We start from the raw sequence: 20,474 nt of genomic DNA, 5'->3' as shown, positions 1-20,474 counted from the left end.
GGCCTACAGGAAAGATAGGGAGGGACTCTTTGTCAGGGAGTGTAGTGATAGGATGAGGGGTAATGTTTTTAAACTGAAAGAGGGTAGATTTCAATTAGATATTAGGAAGAAATTCTTTACTCTGAGGGTGGTGAGGCAGTGGAACAGGTTGCTCAGAGAAGCTGTGGCTGCCCCATCCCTGGAAGTGTTCAAGGCCAGGCTGGATGGGGCTTTGAGCAACCTGGTGTAGTGGAAGGTGTCCTGGCCCCATAGCAGGGAGTTGGAACTAGATGATCTTTAAGGTCCCTCCCAACTCTAATCAATCTATGATTCTAAGGAAGCATCAACACTACCGTACACATAGAGCAAACTGGAATATCAATAGGGTTATGGAACCAGTTCAACTAACTTGCAATTAACAAGCTTGTGATTCCTCTCTCAGACATATGTTAATATCTGGCATTTAACATGGCATGGTATTAATTCAAACCACTTTCACAAGCAGACTTTAGTAACAGTAATCTTTAGACACAGAAATAGGGTCACCATCATTAGATGCAGGAAACACTAATGATGGCCACATTTATTGAAATATTTATAAGGACTGTTCAAATGAGGTTTTTGTTATTTGTTATCAACTAAAATAAAGCTTTCCAGTATTTTTTAATCTAATTCACCATCTTCCACAATTTTTTTTCAAACAGGCCATGTTTATCTGCTCTAAGTGACCAACTCTTCCTGTGATAGGGACTTTTTTTCTGTCCAATCTTCAAATCGAGACAACCAAAGCAACAGGAGTACTGCAGATTTTCCTCTCACAAGTGGAAACAGACAAACTGTGACACAGCTCACAGAAATACATGTGTGGCCTAGAGGGCCATCTCTCACACAGGCACTTGAAAAAGAAATGTGCTAGAAGTACTTCAAGCTATATGCTACCTGTTGTTAGGATTACTCTTTATGTGTCTGCAGAATCAGTCGTCACACAGCACATTCTGATTTCACATGCAAGACCAGTTCCCTGTGGGCTCACTGAGGCAGACTCAGCTCATCACTGCAGCTGTATAATCAGCTTAAGAGGGATCTTTTCAGACTTTTGCCCTCCCCCCCTTCCAGGCACAATCTAGTCCATGGAATACTGCACAGAAAGAGCTATGAATCAAGAAGCCTGAACACTGAAGTTAAAAAGGTCATCCCTTGTCAAAAAGTTTCACTTTGGAAAAACAGAAATATTGATTATTTTTTTTTTCAGCATGCTAATACCAAAACTTCAGTTAATGACTTCATTTCTCTTCAAAGTACTCTTGCCTGAAAGTAAATGGCAAGCAGAAAGAGGTAAGACAGATTAAGAACTGGGTAGAAGGAGTTAAGGAAAAAAGCAGCTTAGAATTGGAATAGCCTCATACTCTTCACTGTACAACGAAGTCTTGAAAAACAACTTTCTGGGTGCCTGTTATTAAAGTGAAGCATCCCTCACCATCACTGATCTCTGCCCAGTTAGAGAACTTGATGTCAACTGTAGATGCTATCAAAGTTGCTTCACAACAAACTCTGATTAAAATTAGATATCCTGGCTCCAGATCTCACTGACTTAATTTTCCATTATGGCTCACTGGGTTAGTATTTCCGTCAGCTACAACTGACATGCACTATGTTCATTTTCTAAGTGAAAATGCTTAATTGAGTAAGTCATCTGCAGTTGAGTAACAGCTCACTGCATGAATTGTTCCACGCTGCTCGGCTGCCATGGAACGCCACTCCACGGTTTTCTTGAATATCAAGGAACTGACTATAAAACTACCAAATGGCAGAGATCTGGATGAGGCACAAGCACATCCTTGATGTCAGTAAGAGCAGCATCATAGCCCATCCCTGCATTGCTTGGCTTCACATTCTATTTTGGCTACTTCAGAAGCATGGAAACTGTTCAGAGGGAAAAAGAGGAGCCAAGCATCTCTTCCGCTGCGTGAGACGTGGCTGCAAATTATGTTCAGAAGTGCACAGGCTGTTTTGCAATTGCTGTTCTGCTAAAGCAAAGTAACCGTCTCCCTTTCATTTTTCCTGAAACTTCAAAAAAATTATTTTCGGTAATAAACTGTAATTTTCACAGAACTACATGTCAAAGATTTTTAAATTTTTCACAGCAACAACTGAAAGTGTTTTATTTCTGATGTTTCAAAGACAGCAGCGGTATGTACAAAAATATATATTCAGCTAGCTCTTAGGACAAATGCAAAAATTCTCACCATCTTTTATATTGCATGCACTACCTAGGAAGATGCTCCAAGTACTGCAGGTGTAGGCAGTACAGCTGCTGGGAATTAAATGACAGATCTACAAAGGCTTCTCGGACTTGGACCAGTTAAGTGCACTGACAGATTTTTAGAAGAGTCCAATGCTTACATATTTCTTAAAACATTTATGAAATATCTCATAAAGCTTAACTTTCTTACCTAGGTTTCCTCTGAACAATTTAACCTAGATTGCAGTAGAAGGTTTTATGCATGTAAAACCTTTTAAAATGTGTGTATATATATATGTAAAATAAAATATATATCAACAAAAAATTCCAAATTCATCACATCTTAAGATACCAATTGCAGTTCTGGCTGTGCAGAAGTACTTCACCGCCAGCCTGTCAAAGATAGCAATTCACTGATGACTTTGTTTCTATTTAGCAACTAATATTCTTAAAATACTTTAAAAACAGTATGCATGACATCTTACAACAAAGTGCAAATATTGTAGTATTTCCTGTCTGTGTCATTTTTGAATTGACAGAATAGATGAAAATTAAATAAGTTTAATGAAGGACCAGTTATCCTTTAATTTGACAACAGCCAGTACTCACCTAATGCACTAAAGTTTAATTGAAACACTGGGCGTTCAGTATCTACACTTTTGGATAATAACGCCTTTCTCAACTTTCTTAACCAATGGAAACTCAGCCAAAGTAAGTGACAAGATTCTCTTGTGGATTAAAAAAAAAATAAATTAAGAGAACATGCAGAGGTGTGATGATTTCATTCCCTCCACCCCCACCAAACTCTGTGTTCCTAGTGCCAAATTGACTTTGTTGCGCTTCTAACAACACACAAAAAAAGATGTCTCCATTTTCTTGAAACTTCATCAAGCTAATTCCTGGATTTGATCTATAAACAGTAAAACTGAAATATTTCTACTGAAAGTTCATATGTTTCCTAGTTACAGTAAACAGCAAGACAATCAATGAAGAAACTGAAGTGCACTTCCTTTGTTACACATATGGTCTCCCAACAGCAGGAGATGTTACTAACCATTTGTGTTGCAATAATCAAACATGCCAGGCTTGAACTGAGAGTCCTGTGTAAATCAAAGGGACACTGTCAAGGCTGAGTAACCCAAACTGTAATAACCTTTAAAGAATAAAACTACTGTCCTCTTTAGCTTCTGCAAATAAAATTACTGTCAGATTTACTACGAGAATAAAACATTTCAGTTGCTAAAAAAAATAAGAAAAAAAATGATCTCAGGTAGAGAACTCAGTCAGTACTTGTCTTCACATGGGGACATTCTGAAAAGCTACTGATTTACTGAAATGCACGAACATCCTGCTCTCTGATTGCTCCAGAGCAGCATTCATTTGCCTGGGAACTTAGTTGAATGGGTCCTAGAAAGCAAGCAAAACTACTAAGTAACAACTAAATTCAAGTTTAACGGCTCCGACAGCGTAATAGTCCTAGCCCCAGCTCCCAGCTCAGATAAATTCTGAGATACATTGGTAACAGATAAATTGGTAAATTCTCAAGATCAGTAACACTTCAAACAATTAATTTCAATTATTTCTACCTAGCTAAGGATTAGAGTTGACATTTTAGGGTTTTCAGGTATACCTCAAAATAGCTCCTGTAACACTAATGATCTCTTAATTGACGCTAATCCCAAATCTCCATACTGTATTTTGTTCTCAGAATTAAATCAAAGAAGAGAGACAATGAAAAAGGTTCCTTCTTCTCCCACGTGTAACTTCTGATCGAATGCTCCCAAGCTGCAGGCATGCCTTCCACCAGTGAGGAGACTTGTAGCCCTCTGGCCCCTCTTGGTGGGGAGGAGAGGTAAGAAGGATTTTGTCTGGGAGGTGCTGGGTGGAGATGCCTATGACAGTGTAAGCAGCAGGGAGGGTCGGAGCAGGGCAGCGCAGACCACAGATGCTGAGGGAGCTGCACTGCCCTATTTCAGCATCTCACATCTGTCATCATCTTCCACCAGGGAACCAGGAGCCACAAACTTGCAAGCTCCCTCCCCTCTTCCCATTTGACCTGCTGGCTGGAGCTTCCCAGTTGCTGCCCCAGCCCTCGTCCCAACCTGGTCACATTCTCCACCCTTTCCCAAAGGCTCCCTATCCCAGCAGGCCACCCCAACTCCATGGCAGCATGCGTTCAGAAGAGGAACTATCACTTCTATTAGAAAATAAGGGCACCACAGGAAAGGCAGGGTGAAGCAGCACATTAAAAATAATTTGTGAATAAGGTGCCCTAAACCATCTCAAAGTCAGATATCCCACGAGTTCACAAACTGGACTCAGACTCTACTTTCTAATGACCCTCCATTATCTAGATATTCAATATTATAAGTTAGTCTAATCCATGTGATGCCCAGTATTATTGGCATGCATGCTTTCACAACAATGAATTAAGCATGGAAACCAGGAAATGAAGAGTCTGGTTAACACATCCAAACAACCACTGATCTGTCCTCCAGAGCTGACAGGGGCAGGGGATGACATAAGAATACACCTTGTACTTCCTAATTTTGGATTACTCTCATTCCTGCTTTGTACAGCCTAATTAGCTTGGGTCACATGGCGGGTGTGAAGAGGACATCAGAGAAGGCTGTTTTCAGCTTTCCACGCACATATGTAGAGCAGCTTCTAACCTCCACCCTCTGGAGCAACCCCTCTACAAATCTTGACTGACAAACAGCATGAGAAGGCATTCAGATCCACAGAAGAGTAGACACACCAGACCTTGACTGCTGTCAGGTGTTAAGCTCATATAAAGCAACTATTTGCACAGCTTTACTCCATTTGAATGTAATATTCAACAAAACATTATGGGTGCCATGAAGTCACGTGAGATAGGTGTTATATGGCTGAAACTCACTGGTTCAATCAAACCTGAGGTTTTATTCCTCAAGAACCCACCTAAGGAGAGCAAGCAAAACATGCCAATTAAAAAAACAACAACAAACCAATCCAGGAAACAGACAGTTGCTTCCTACTCTCTTAAGAATAGAGAACGTTACATTTTTCTGATGGGATATGAAAGTCCCAGAAAGGCTAGCATCACAAAACAACGACAAAAAAAATACCCCAGGGCTTTATGATTGACAAAAAACAGTAAGGCATTCTCCCAGACAGCCCGTCAAATACTTCCGTGCCTGTTTGCCAATAAGTCACCTTCCTTGGCCCATCTGCTCAGTTTTTAAGTCTGCTTCTGTTAAAGCACACGACACACATGAAAGCACTCTGCTCAAAGCTACTTTTTCTTCCCAACACAAGCTACACTTCAGATGAGGAACTGGCTGGATGGTCACATCCAGAGGGCAGTCGTCAATGGCTCAATGTCCAGATGGAAACTGGTGACAAGTGGTGTTCCTCAGGGGTCCATACTGGGACCAGAAATGTTTAATATCTTCATCAATGATCTGGATGAAGGGATAGAGTGTATCATCAGCAAGTTTGCTGATGACACAAAACTGGGAGGAGTGCCATCCTTGCCCCATCCTCGGAAGTGTTCAAGGTCAGGTTGGATGGGGCTCTGAGCAACCTGATCTAGTTGAAGATGTCCCTGCTCATTGCAGGGGGCTTGGACTAGATGACCTTTAAAGGTCTCTTCCAACCTAAACTATTCTATGATTTTATATACTTCAGTATGTATCCAAAAAGGCTTTCTAGAGAAAAAGAGCTGAAAACATGTTACGTGAAGGCAAATTTCTGACAGCACAGCATTGTACCACGCCCAGGATCTTTCCGATAGTGTCAGACCTCCCTGTATCTGTGCCTTTTCTGTTGTTCCGTCCTTCTCGTAGCTACTGATCCCAGCATCCCTGGGCTTTCGGCACTTGCTCTGGCTCTTTAAGACTGCTCCTTACCCTGTACTTCTAAGGATGGTTATGTTCTTTTATCCACAACATTGAGGAAATTCCCCGGGAAAGGTAAACTCAGGTCTAAGCCTTAGATATTTCAATAGCATGAGACTAGCACAAGATAGCTGTAAAAGACAGAGCATGTTGCCAATGAAAAGAAATTCAGTGCAGAGGCAGACAGTTTCTGCTCACATGACCAACACCTGCAAGGTTTGGGGCTATCCCCTGGTCTGCTCGGAGGAGAGAGTCTCAGTGATGTACAAATTTGGGGTATAGAGAGGAGAAAATGCCCCAGATTTCCTCTCCACTGATCCACACTGGGCTTTCTCTAGCAGAACTATTAAAATATGTAACTTTAAAAGGTTACACTTCTAAAGCTATTTTATGCCTTATATGTTCTTCTAAAAATTAAGATATTTGCAAAACCAAGAAAGACTATGTTTTCGCCCCAGAACAGAAGAAATGATACAGGCGAGTCTGTGGAGCTGTTTTTCAGGTTGGTTCCTACTTTGTCAGAGAGGGACACCTGGTGGCTAGTCAGCGCCCAGCCACCACCACCTCACGCTTGACAGCGTGGCTTGAACATCTCAGAGAAGAGAGGGAAAAATGAATCCTGAAAGCAGAACTTGCCACCAAAACTGAGACCATTAAGACAACAAGCGGAGGAGCCCTCAGGGGTAGTTGGCACAGCTGACTACTCTGAGAAGCTCAAAAGAAATTTATATTTGCTCCCAGTAAATCACCGAGCTGAACTCTACACATTTCCCGCCATAATGAAATACTTTTTAACTTTTGTTTTATATTTTATTTTTACTGTGAAGACACTTTAAAATGCACACTCTGGATATTGGAGAAAAAACACAGAGTGGATAAAGTCTTCGTAGACTTTTACCTGAGCACATATCTATCTGTCTGCACTTGTCTCTCTACGCTGTGCTGTATCAAGTGTCCACATCCTCCACCATAGCAACTCCTAACACGGCACGCAACAGACATGACTGTATTGGAAGTATCTCTTCAGACTTAAAGTCAGCCTTTCCAGAGAGAAGGGATTTTTTGCAATCATTCTACATCAATCCTCTATCATAAACCTTTAAAGAAGGTTTTTCTTTTTCCAGCAACCAAACTCAATGTTAATTAAAAGATGGAAAAAACACAACAGCACTGACTCTTCCTCCTGTTACTAGATGTCGGTATTTTTCAAAACAAAGCATGGATTGCCTAAGCTGTTAAACTGAGCTCGAAAAGCCTACAAAATGAAAATGTGCAGCATGAAATATTAAATCTAGATAGCTATTGTAAAAAAATCATGCATTAACAGATTTTAAAAGCAAGCATATCCGCATGAATCCAGATTCTCATAATTCTGTGTTCACTGAAAACAAAATAATGCTGACTGTAACCAACTGAAGACTCACGTGGAATTGAAAATGGTTGAATTTTCTCTTCTTTTCGTAAATCCAACGGGCAGCGTTCTCAGGTCAATATTACACTTCTGAGCTTTGTTTCTCAGGGCAGATAACTAGCAAAAAATAAAAACTTTTTTTAAAAAATATGAATATATTCAAAACCTGAAAGTTAAACAGTAGGAGTTATGCTGACAGGAATGACGGGGAAATTGTAGAAAAGGCCACATTTAATAAAGTGCTTTCTTTGACTTTTTAAAAAAACTTAATGAGTGAAAAAGTTAATAAAGTAAGCCTAGAAACTGATATATTTTCAGGTGAAGCTTTTCCACGGTTAAAAAACAACCTGCTGATGACCTCTTCATAGTAAAAGCTCTTTATCATGCCGTGAAAGCCCCAGCCAGCCATTGTGGGTGTAGTACCACCCACAGAGCTGTTTTTTGGGCTACAACACTGCTAGCAGAAGGGACGCACAAGCACCATCTCAGCCACTCTGACAAATTCTGACGTGAAGGTAGCACTAAGGAGACCATCCCATAAACACATCTAGTACCACACCCTAAAAACTGCCATCTATGTAGCATCTCACCATTTTCAGCACGTTTTCAAGACATCATAGTGATAAATACACACACACACACACAGAGTACGACTTCAGCCTGAGAGACACCTGCAGTCTTCTGAATTTACTTTGTCATCAAAATTAATTCCCTCCAACTGAGTTTAGTGCTATACTTAAAGATATCTTTACAAGACCAGAAAACAACATTGGCCCAATGCCCTTCTGTGATGTATCAGCGACTCAAAGTATTTTGGTGCAGATTTTGTTTTTCTAGGTTTTTTTCCTTCTTGATCTTGGTCTTTGCAGTTTACCATCATAGGACTTTCTGGAAATGCCATAGATTTCTGATCTCATTAATGCTTTACTGGAATTGAAGGAGTTTCAACAAAAATTCCCTCTCACCCTTAGAAGACTGGCTTTTCATAGAATCATAGAATGGTTTCGTTTGGAAAGGACCTTGAAGATCATCGAGTTCCAACCCCCCTGCCATAGGCAGGGACACCTCTCACCAGACCAGTTTGCCCAAGGCCATGTCCAGCCTGGCCTTGAACACCTCCAGGGATGGGGCCTCAACAACCTCTCTGGGCAACCTGTTCCAGTGCCTTACCACGCTTAAAGTGAAAAACTTCTTCCTAATGTTTAACCTGAACCTGCCCTCTTCCAGTTTAAAGCCATTCCCCCTCGTCCTATTGCTACATGCCCTAGTAAAAAGTCCTTCCCCAGCTCTCCTGTAGTGCCCCTTTAGGTACTGGAAGGCCGCAATAAGATCTCCCCTGACCCTTCTCTTCTCCAGGCTGAACAGCCCCAACTCTTTCAGCCTCTACTCATAGGAGAGGTGCTCCAGCCCTCAGATCATCCTCGCAGCTCTCCTCTGGACACGCTCCAGCAGGTCCATGCCCTTCTTATGTTGGGGACTCCAGAGCTGGATGCAGTACTCCAGGTGGGGTCTCACGAGAGTGGAGTAGAGGGGCAGAATCACCTCCTTTGACCTGCTGGCCACACTTCTTTTGATGCAGCCCAGGATACGGTTGGCCTTCTGGGCTGCGATCGCACATTGCTGGCTCATGCTGAGCTTCTCGTCAATCAGCACCCCCAGGTCCTTCTCCTCAGGGCTGCTCTCCAGCCATTCCCCGCCGAGCCTGTATTTGTGCTTGGGATTGCCCCGACCCAGATGTAGGACCTTGCACTTGGCCTTGTTGAACTGCATGAGGTTGGCTTGGGCCCGCCTCTCCAGCCTGCCCAGGTCCCTCTGGAGGGCATCCCTCCCCTCCAGCGTGTCTACCTCGCCAAACAGCTTGGTATCATTGGCAAACTTGCTGAGGGTGCACTCGACCCCACTGTCCATGTCACCGACAAAGATGTTGAACAGTACAGGCGCCAGTACTGACCCCTGAGGAATGCCACTCGTCACTGCTCTCCACTTGGACATCGAGCCGTTGACTGCAACTCTCTGAGTGCGACTGTTCAGCCAGTTCTTTATCCACTGAGTGGTCCATTTGTCAAATCCATGTCTCTTCAATTTAAAGACCAGGATATTGTGTGGGATAGTGTCAAACACTTTGCACAAATCCAAGCAGATGACATCAGTTGGTCTTCCCTTGTCCACTGCTGCTGTAACCCCTTCGTAGAAGGCCACCAAATTTGTCAGGCATGACTTGCCTTGCTGAAGCCATGCTGGCTGTCATCAATCACCTCCTTGTTTTCTATGTGCCTCAGCAGTGTTTCCAGGAGGATCTGCTCCATGATCTTGCCAGGCACAGAGGTGAGACTGACTGGTCTGTAGTTCCCTGGGTCTTCCTTGTTTCCCTTTTTGAAAATAGAGGTTACGTTTCCCCTTTTTCCAGTCGGCAGGAACCTCACCAGACTGCCACGACTTCTCAAATATGATGGCTAGTGGCTTAGCGACCTCATCTGCTAGCTCCCTCAAGATCTGCGGATGTATCTCATCAGGTCCCATGGACTCGTGCACCTTCAGATTCCTCAGGTGGTCTCGCACTTGATCTTCACCTACAGTGGGCGGTTCTCCATTTTCCCAATCCTCGTCTTTGCATTCTGTGTCATGGACAGTGTGGCTGCAGTCCTTGCCAGTGAAGACTGAGGCAAAAAAGTCATTGAGTACCTCAGCTCTATCTCTGTCCTGGGTAACCAATTCTTGCGTTTCCTTCCGGAGATGTCCCACAATTTCCCTAGTCTTTCTTTTCTCGCTGATATACTTAAAGAAGGATTTTTTGTTTGTCTTAATGTCCCTGTCCAGATTTAGTTCTATATGGACTTTAGCTTGTCTAACCCAACCCCTGGCTGCTTGAACTATTCCTCTGTATACCTCCCAGACTACCCGCCCCTGTTTCCACTCCCTATAGGCCTCCTTTTACTTCATTGTTGCAAAGATTTATTCTCTGCAGAACTCTAGTTGACTTCACTGGGTATATGGGGAAGCATGGAATAATTTTTAGGAAATTAATAAATCCATTGCTTACATGGGAATATTGCACTTAAAAACTCAAAAAAGTTGTGGAGGTGGAAGAAAACAATTCAGGCTTTCTTAACACGCATCTATCACCAAACAGCAATGGTGGTCTCGCATCAATTTTAAGAACACACACTGTTTGCAATCTATTCTTCTAAGCAATTGGATATAGCCATCAATTCCATATTACATAGACCTAGAGACGTTTTTTGATTTCTGGCTCTAAAATTCTGGGTCATTCATACCTTCATAAGAGAGGTATCAGCTCTGAAATCTGGACTGGGACTGCCTCAGTATGAATTCAAAGGTAGTCAACCCTATCTCCAACAGACCAACTCGTTAACTTAAAACTTACAAGTCTTTTTGTTGTTGGATTATGCATAGCACGATGTCGAGCAGCGGCATCAGCTGTCCTTCCTACATCTTCCAGGAAACGATAATCTGAAGGTAAAGAAAGAACAAGGAAAAGAATGTAGTGCTAACTTAGTAAAAACAATGAATTTTAAAAAGCACAAGGAATATTCTTACCGCTCAAAAGGTTCAAGTCAGTAAATTCATTTACAGAGACAAATGCTGTTTTATCCCTGACTCCATTACAGCTCAGTGCAAGCTTATGCTTCTTTACACACAACAGACTGAAATGACAAAAAGAAAAACATTAACATGCTACATTCAGCACGAGTGGGGAAAAAACCAAAACAGTTTAATTTACACAATAGATACCTGCACGAATATTTCATGCATCGTGGACATCTGTACTTAGCTTCCTCTTTACTACAAGTTTCACACCTGAAAGAAGTGAAAAGTACCTCTTAATAAGCATCTTAATAGCATCTTTGTGCCTGACTGGCCTGGGAAGGTGCCTGCTCAACAACCAGGCACTATGCCATCAATCGGCATTTTCAGGAAAAGTTATCTGAACTCTGAAAGAAGAAAGGTAAAATACAAATACCCTGGATTAGATAAAGTAGCAGATAAAATAACGCAAGGTATGGGGAATATCTCCAAACACATACAAAGGTCTTACCTACATTAAAACAGCGCAGATACCTGAAAGAAAGAGAGAAACCCCATGCTAACCGTAGAGTTGGAAGCATAGCTAGGCTGCACCAGTTTATGCTTTGTGGCCTGGTTGTATCAGTGCTCTTCTCCATTTACATCACCTGTAATGAACATTGTACCACGGTGGCTTATAATGCTCCCAGTTTTAGGTAGATGGAAAATACATGTTGAGGATTCACAGTAAAACCTGAACACTGCATCCCATTTTTTCAGTGACACAGAAAAACCATGATGATATCATCAGCAAGACTTGTTCTGGCTGCTAGCGGTGCAAATCCCAAAGTCAGGGAACCTCTCAGGCACAAGGCCTAAGCTTTATGAATATAGGCAACGAATATTATCTCATTACAAACATTTCCTCTATAAATATAATCTTCCGCTTTTTAACTAGGTTATTGAAACACACGTTTCTCCTATTCTTAGGAAAAAAGTTCTTGACATATTAACTGAAACAACTGTCCCTTTTCATTTATTTTAACTCCAACAAACAGGGATGGGAAGTAACCCTCCCCCCACATCAGTAAAGTTTTCAAGAATGGCACAAACCCACCGCTTTCAACTACCAGAGGAAAAAAACGTAAGCCTTCAAAATATCGTTCCTCCTCTCCCTACCACGCACTGGCTGCTGGCTGAGGGTAGAGGTGTGAAGGACAATCTCAGCAGTACCACTTCCTGACGAGACAGCGGCTCTGTATACTGGCAGCACGAGACATTATAAGAACAGAAAAAAAGTGTTTCATGCACTGCAAAACAGAAAATCCTCTGAACGAGAATTCCTTCCTTCTTTTATTTCCCTCTCCACAGTGCCCAATGCACGTCAGTAGTTCAGCTGCCGCGCCAGGGAGACAACTCTGCCACACATCACCTGCCTGCAGACCCCAATTTACACACAAAAACCCCAATTAACAGTCAAAACTACCTAGGACAAAACTCACCCCACGCCCAGCAATAGCCCCCTCGCTCACGTAACAACGGAACGGCCCCGTACCCGAGCGGTAGCGCCCAGGGCAGAGAACACCGCTCCTCTCCAAACCCACAGAGAACAAACGCGAAGGCGCGGGGGCTGCAGGGCAGCAGGCAGCCATGCCGCGCACACCTCGGCACCTGCCGGCACCGGGGCCCGCCGGGGAGGGACAGGCCCGCTCAGCAGCAGGCCCAGCCGAGCCCCCGGAGCAGTCCCGCGGCGACGGCGCTGCGTAAGGAGCGGCCGGTACAGCCTCTCCCTTCGGCGGCCCCGAGTTTTCGCGGAGCCCCGGGGAGGCGTTGCTGGGGCCCGGCCGGCCGCGAGGCTCAGCGGCCGCAGCCGCTGGAGGCCACGGGCGCTCCGCGGGGCAGCTGAGGACGCTCCCGGGTGCGCTGCCGCACCCTGCCCTTGCTCCCTACCTCTGCAGGGACATCTTCCGCCCGCCCGAGGACCGCCGAGGACTCTCAGTGCCTCCTCCCAGCTCCGCCATGGCTGCGCTGCACCGCCTCCCCACGCGGTGCCCGACGGGGCCTGGCCGGGGCGGGCCCGGCCGCGGCCTTTCCTGAGCGGCGGCGCCGCCTGGCGGCCCTCGGACGGCGGCGGCCTCACCCTGCCGCGCCAGGGCCGGGGAGAAGGGCCCCGCTCCCACCCGCCTTAGGAGGGAACCGAGATAAGATTTCGCTCGCCGTACGGCGCTGAGAGCATCCTGTAGCCTTTAGGCTCCTATTTACATCTGAGCAACTTTATAACGCTTTAAGCTATTTGTTTTTAAAATAGGTAATATCTGAGACATGCTAATATAAACCATAAATATAGGCTATAAAGAATTTCCAAAAAATAGGGCAATGAGACCAATAAAAATATACATGAAGCAGAATATTTTCTGAAAGATTACATTCTTACAAAAAATAAATAATCCATTTGTCACAACATCTGCTCCACAGCCAAACTAAGAGCAAATGTGAAGTAATGCTGTCAGAGTGTAATGCAAAAAATTAGATATTTTCTCTAACCTTTATCATTGCTCTGTGATCACGCTTTATCTTTAGTTTTACCAGATTGTCTCAAAGGGAACAAAACTGACGTATAGCTATGAAATGTAAAATAGGATGTACATGTGCGTTACCTTGTCACACCGTCACTCTGGCAGTATTCCACGGCACAAAGTGTGAGCTTTTCCCCGTGGTCAAGGAAGCACAGCCACCTAACAAGTACCCTTCTAGAGGATTTTCATCGTTACTGAGAATTAACTACATACAATACAAACCAGAACAGTAAAAGACAGAGATAGCTTGGAAGCTTATTTTATTATACTTTGGTAAGTATGGTTTCCTGTGGATCAAGACAGTTAAACAAGTTGTTTGAACACTCCCCTGCTCCCCAGTATAGTCTGGTTTCGCCTTGCCATGTACTGCTGAACACACTTTGGATTCATAATAGATAGAGGCATATCATTATAAAGAGTGCTTTTCCTAATGGTAAAATTGTGCTTTTTTAATAAAAAAAAGATGGTTGAACACTTTAGGCTTAATTTAAAAAAAAAAAAAAACCAAAAAACAAAAAACAACAAAATGATCTATTAATGTTGCAAAAAAATTGAATTTCTAGGTTGATGAAATGCTGATTATAATTTAACAGCAGCCATTCAGATGACATGCTGTAGTAGATTTTTTTCACAAGTTAAAAAATATATACACAATATATCATCTTAAGATGCCTTTGGCATTAAAAGTGTTAACTAAAATACAGAACCTAAAACTTGAAACTACTGTAGGTAGCTCTCCTACAACATTTTTTACAATGGCTGTAAAGCTAACTGTTCTGACTATATGCATCATATACAATGTGCTGTCTCATATACCATTTCCACAACAGTACACAAAAATATTTTAAACAAGAAATCCACATAAATAATGTTTTAATTGTAGTGAAGTATATGACCAAAGATTTAAAATAAGTACCTTTACAACAGAAACATATCCTGATGTAACCAGCACATACAGTCTGAAAGATAAAAAGGGACTCAAATAATCTCTGGTAAGGCCACGAGCACCTTGTGTTATGAAGAGCACCAAGGCAACACAGACAGGAAACACAAAAGAGGTAGTGTGCCATCTGTTAAGATGTATGTGTCCACCGCGGACTATAATGAAACAATGTTTAAGAAAAGAAGACATATTGTACTGTGGCATAATTCACTTTTCATATATACCCTATTGCACATTTAGGAGCATTAGCCAGTATTGCTCCTTAGTATCATACGTTTCTAGCTTTCCTCGGGATGTTTTTTTTTTGCAGTGCTGTTAAAGAGATTGCTAAGAACACTAGAGGTCCTGAAAAATTTCATGTTCAGATACTCAGTTCCAGGAAATTACGCAAGAAAGCACCAACCAATTTTTTTTTAAATACTTTATGAAAATTGTTGTAGTCCTTTCTTTCTTTCTTTTCTTTTTCAATGCCATTTCTTCGTAGGAGGAAGTCTTTTTTCTTCCTGAGGTTCTTTAACCAACACTGTTCAAAGTGATTCTTCAGTTTCCTAGTAATTTTGCCTGTAATCGATCGTTACTTTTGCATTCAATCTATGCAGCAATTCCACGTGGATGCAAAAAAACCCAGGACAGAAACCTTATAGGAAGCACACTGAACCACTTTCTATGAAATGCTGCTGTCCTGGTTTGAGATGAGGAAGTGCGTTAACTTGAACAACTGGAAGCTGATTAGTGTCCTGAGTGTGAAAAAAGAACTGTGTCTTATGCCAGCTGCCATCTTCAATCTGCAATACACAGGAGCAGAATATTAAGATTCACATCAAAGATGAGCTTCAAAACACAAAAGGAAATTGTTCTTAAAGAATGGGAGGAGGAGAGAAACATTTCTTCTCCCAGCACTTCCTAAAGAAACTGTAATTTAACAAATGCCATTTCTCCCATGCAATACCACAGGCACTCCTGGCAAAACTGTAACTGTAAAAAAAAGCCCATCCTGGAATCCACCCGCAGCGGATGCAGACCCCGTGCAACACAGCTCAGAGCAGAGCAGAGTGCCTGTCACTTTGCTCATATAGACTCCTAGATCTCTTGCTAAATTCAGCTCCGAATCGGAACAGTAGGTCTCAGGTTATGAACTCTGCAGGCACTGGAATGACTTTGTAGGCCCTTGAAGAATAATCATGGTGAATGAGAGTTGCATTTTTGCCACGAACTTTGTATTGATTATTCTAATACTTTCAAAATCTCAGTAAAAAAATTGATACCTCATACAAATTATAGAATAACATTATAACATTGTCTGAGGCTGGGAGTGCCTTGATGTGTGCAATCACTCCATTCTTAAAACCCATCAAGTACAGTGGACACCACTGAAAAGTGAAATCCCCGCAGAGAGGGAAATGTGTGAGATTCTGCAGCAGATCTGTACAATACATAGTTTCCCACAGAAAGGGCGACAGACCTCATAAAATCTCACAGAAAAATGGCACTTCTCAATAGCCACCACTGTATGCCTTAATTTTTCTCAGGGATTAAAACAGTCCCATCAGACTGGGAGGTGGGGAAAAGGGGCTTCAGTGGCCATACCTTAGCTGCATGACACAGGCTAGAGCATCTCATTAGCATGTGCTAATAAAGGCTGAAGGCATAACAGCTTCAAAGTGTATCAGTAAAACCACTTTCTATCTTGAGATTAAAAATCTCACTTGACACCACTGTATCGATATGGAAGCAGTCTCATGTCTTTCATTATTGTAAATGAAAGCAGAGATATAAAATATTAAAAGTGTAAAGTGCTTGGCTCCTATATTTCATAGTGTTCTACCAAGACATTTACCAAACGGCTCACATCTTTGTGAGTAGAGCAACCTAATAGGCATTAGAAAATTAATAAGCTCTTCCAGTTTTTTCTAACTAGAAATATGGTTTGATATTTTAGTTAGCAATGGAGTCTCTTTCCAATCATCATTTTATTAAATAAAGAAACAATTAACTCATAGTCAATGAATGTAAAGCTATTTAGTCATCCAAAAAAGAATTTCCAGCCTGTTTCAACCTGAGATTTGGTGTTAGATAACCTCAACAAAACTCTTACTGAAGCCTGAATTTTCATTTTGAGAGTAACTGTTCCTGAAGTTTCCCCGAGGACCTCGTTATTTCTGTTTTGATCTCTCTCCAATGTCTCCGTAGAGACTTGAAATACTCGACACTCAATGCGAACAGCGAGTATAGATACCCTGTATTACTGCAATTGCTTTTACGTTTGGGTAGATGTTGAATTCAATATCTAAAGGTTGGCATATAAAGACATATGCAGAACAATGTAAGAAGTAAGCTTTACGGGATGTGAATCTTTGTTTGTTATGTTAATGATTGTATGTTAATGATTGTTATTTATTTGCAGAAAGCTAATAATGTCTAAACAGTAACTCCATTATGGTTTTAATAATGCTAGTGCTGAAAAGTATTTACCATGCATTCATCCATAAGCACCTTCGGTTCAAGTAGCGTATTTGCTTTAAATATTTGACCATTCCATCCTCTGAAGCTAACAGATGTTTTCTGGCCACCTGCTTTATTTAATCTCCACATTGGTGTGTTCAGGCAGTGAACAGTGATGCTATGGGTTGCTTCTGAGCTTAGTAAATGAAGGAAGTTCATCTGCACTTTTCCAACGCCGAACTCCAGCTATGTTCCAAGAGAAATGCATCATTAGACTTACAGCTGAACTATGCCAAATGACCATAGGAATGCAAAGTGACATTGCACATACACGTGTGGTATTCAGGCATGGGAGCGCTTAATACATGTTTATATATTGGGATCAATGCCAAAGAACATGATTTGTGTTTTTCAGGAGAGCTGTTAGGTTCTATTATAGTGATTACTATAAACAGAAGCTTTCATAGGACATTTTCAAAGCTTAAATACAAACATTTGCTAATGCTTACAACCTTGTTGAAACACAGCTGGGCAGAAAACATTTTTTAAATAAGGAAACTGAAACAAATGATTTTGTGATTCAAACAAAGATATTATCAGCAGCAATGTTTTAAGTGCAGCCACATCATTCTGCTGGTTAGTTGTCTTAAACCACAGGTTATGGCAATAACTACATCCCACTGAAAACCAAAAAATTTGTAAGCATACTTTGATTTTAGACAGAAAATATAGTTACTCATTACTCAACAAGAATTTCTTCAAGACTAGATCATATTCAGGGATCTTCCAAATGTAGGAATGTGTATGGGAACTTTATGGTATTTCTGATGCTCTTAATGACTACAGTGCATGTGCAAAACTCCACAAATACAACATTTTTATTCCCAAGGGTTTGAAGACTACACATAAAGAGGAGAAAGGACTAATGACATAAAGGAAACCAGTCTCTGCCTAATGGCATTTAAAAGTAGCTAAGTGTTGAAAAATAGTCATAATTTTCTTCCTTCCCATTGCAATGACCTCAGCATCTCTGCACTTAGCTACCCTGAGTGATGAGCTACTAATGTAGCTTAGAAGCATTTCAGGCATATTTTTACACTTTGTATACAAAAGTATAAAGCAAACCAAAAAAATTTTACCAGCACAGAAGGTGAGTAAATGAAGAAAGTGAAAGTTAAATTAACTCTCCAGAAAATCTGTAACTTCTGTAACAGAATATACAGCGTCTTTCCACAAAGATGCATATTAAAAAAAAACCCTGAAATCTAACATCTTTTCATGAGCTAAGTAAATAAGCATTCATTTGTTCAGAGTTCCAGCACAAGTACAGTCTTTCTGAAAGCAACACATACCTTTGTCACAGATAGCGGCATTAAACATGTCTGACCACCTGCAGTGAAATTGCAGAAAACTTCAATGGCATCAGAAGGACATCCAATATTCGGGTCAATCCAGTATTTTCCTAATAGTATATAATCCCAGATGGAAAACAAAACAAAAATATAATTGTTACTGAACAATTTGCTAAAATATTCACACTTTTTGGCAAGTATTAGATACATTATCACCGTACCTTTACTATGAAATGAAAGAAAAGGAACATGGAAGTCTTTTCACTATTATAATTCTACTAAAAACAGATACTGAGGAAAATTATCATAACCATTCAATTCTGATTACATATACAATGACTTTTGAATACTAACACAGTTTCAAAAATGTTTTCACTTTCAGCTAAATAGGGAGAAAAAGATGGTATGTACAGTCTGCTCTTTCTGTATTAAAAAAACTTAACTTTTTTCTTTGGGCTTGGCTTTATACAGAGAATATATTCAGGATGTAAAATATCAATCTAAATCCTCTTGCTCTCACAGCATCTTGAAGATCCTTTCTTTCTCCACTGTCTTTCTTCCATCAGACACTTCTACATGACATATCCTAGTGATGGTAATAAGGAGTATTTGCCATGGTGAATCCATGGGATTTAGTCCAATGAAAGAAGTAGGACAAATGCAAATTATATCAGGATTTAGTTTCCCTTAATTTATGGTTAAATATAGGTGAGTCTGTGCTGTACAATTTATACATGTTGTGTGTAATCCTCTGAAATGGAGGAGTGTGTCAGTGACCTCCATGGCCCTAAGGGACTGAGATTTATTTAGGAGAGCACAGTTCTAATAAAGGTTAGGCTCATCTTTACTAGAGTCTGAAAGAATTGATCTGTCCTTATATATGCCATAGAACAGTTATTTCCCTGTAACTGCATTTCCCATTTCCTCCTTTAGCTTATTAATGATAATATTTGATAACAGGGATATTTACTATTTATTTATTATTTTATTAGCCACTCAGAAACCAAATTATATCATAGTATTGACATTACAGGTTTAAATAATTATGTTTGATTCCAAATACTGATTCAGTATCTTCTGGGATACAACAACAGTCAGTGTATCTGACAGTGGTTGTGTACTGTATGCAATTTTCTTATTAGGGTCTAGAATCTGATCCACACAAAATTCATTACAGATTAGCTATAAATACTTGGGAAACTTTTAATCACAAAATTGGATTGTTTCAAATTTTCTGAATGCTTTTTTTTTTTTTACTTATATATATAAAATCTTCTCTAATATATTAGATAGCTACATACTTTCATCTTTAAAGTTCAGAAATTTTGTGTTAAATAAAGATAGCTGTGTCAGGTACACTGCAACAGAATATAATAAAAAGACCAACACATTAGAATTTTGATGTAGAAAGTTACATTTGGAAGCGACACATTTCAAAGCCCAGTTGTGTTCAAGCTTTAATGAAAGCGGGCACTTACCATCTGCTACTTTACGTTCACAGTTAAGTAAATCCCTGCAGATGCGTGCTGGGTTATCCCGTGTGCCAAGGGGGTTCTTGATGCTGTGCAGTAAATTGCTAAGGTAGTGCAGCGTTTTGAATATCTCTGTACTGTGATCTAGCAAAGTTACTTCAGTATTCTGGTATTTCTGCCAGGGGCCATCAGCAAATGTGTTACCACAAAGACGTATCACAACAACAGTATACGCAGTAGAAGTCAAATGGCCGTTGAGTAGCCAGACAGAAGCGAAGTATTTATCATGCATGCAAACAGACATATAAAACAGGGTAAGAATAACATATTCCAATAAACAAATTAGTACATTTTATTAAAATTGTCAAAGCAGTGAAGTTACAGGCAGGTTAAGATCATGCAAATATGCCATCATTACATGGTGACATAACAATATGGATACAGGAAAAAAAAGACAAAAAGAAAAAAAATTAGTGCATTTTTAAAGTATACTTCACAGTTTCAGATTTTGAACAGTGAGATCTACTTTTAGACTTAATCCATAAAATATATGCAAATGTATTTGACTTCACCCATGTAAGGAATTTTCTTGCCATCAGTGGGACAACACACATGCATATATGGCAATATTTTTTGGATCAGGGCCTGAATGCC

The 20,474-nt window shown here is 40.9% G+C and overlaps 2 protein-coding genes across 2 annotated transcripts in view; both read right to left on the bottom strand.

Annotated features, from left to right (window-relative positions):
* ZNHIT6 (zinc finger HIT-type containing 6) overlaps positions 1 to 13,067 on the bottom strand; it is a 36,601-nt gene extending 23,534 nt beyond the window's left edge. The window contains exons 1-5 of the mRNA XM_082483323.1: positions 12,986 to 13,067; positions 11,264 to 11,329; positions 11,069 to 11,175; positions 10,896 to 10,981; positions 7,524 to 7,627 (exon numbers count right to left, since the gene is read on the bottom strand). Of these exons, the coding sequence (XP_082339449.1) occupies positions 7,524 to 7,627; positions 10,896 to 10,981; positions 11,069 to 11,175; positions 11,264 to 11,329; positions 12,986 to 13,056 (434 nt within the window). The 5' untranslated portion in view covers positions 13,057 to 13,067. The remainder of the gene's footprint in view (positions 1 to 7,523; positions 7,628 to 10,895; positions 10,982 to 11,068; positions 11,176 to 11,263; positions 11,330 to 12,985) is intronic.
* Positions 13,068 to 14,137: 1,070 nt separating this feature from the next.
* The window catches only part of COL24A1 (collagen type XXIV alpha 1 chain), a gene marked incomplete at its 5' end in the record, with an annotated part of 158,634 nt that continues 152,297 nt past the window's right edge, over positions 14,138 to 20,474 (bottom strand). Inside the window, 4 exons of the mRNA XM_082484525.1 lie at positions 14,138 to 15,339; positions 17,027 to 17,242; positions 18,349 to 18,458; positions 19,827 to 19,995. Of these exons, the coding sequence (XP_082340651.1) occupies positions 15,193 to 15,339; positions 17,027 to 17,242; positions 18,349 to 18,458; positions 19,827 to 19,995 (642 nt within the window). The 3' untranslated portion in view covers positions 14,138 to 15,192. The remainder of the gene's footprint in view (positions 15,340 to 17,026; positions 17,243 to 18,348; positions 18,459 to 19,826; positions 19,996 to 20,474) is intronic.

The sequence above is a fragment of the Vanellus vanellus genome, assembly GCF_965231255.1.
Source record: "Vanellus vanellus genome assembly, chromosome: 5".
In the NCBI taxonomy this organism is placed as follows: Eukaryota; Metazoa; Chordata; class Aves; order Charadriiformes; family Charadriidae; genus Vanellus; species Vanellus vanellus.
The sequence above is the reverse complement of the archived record's forward strand: the minus strand, read 5'-3'. Positions and strand labels throughout refer to the sequence as shown.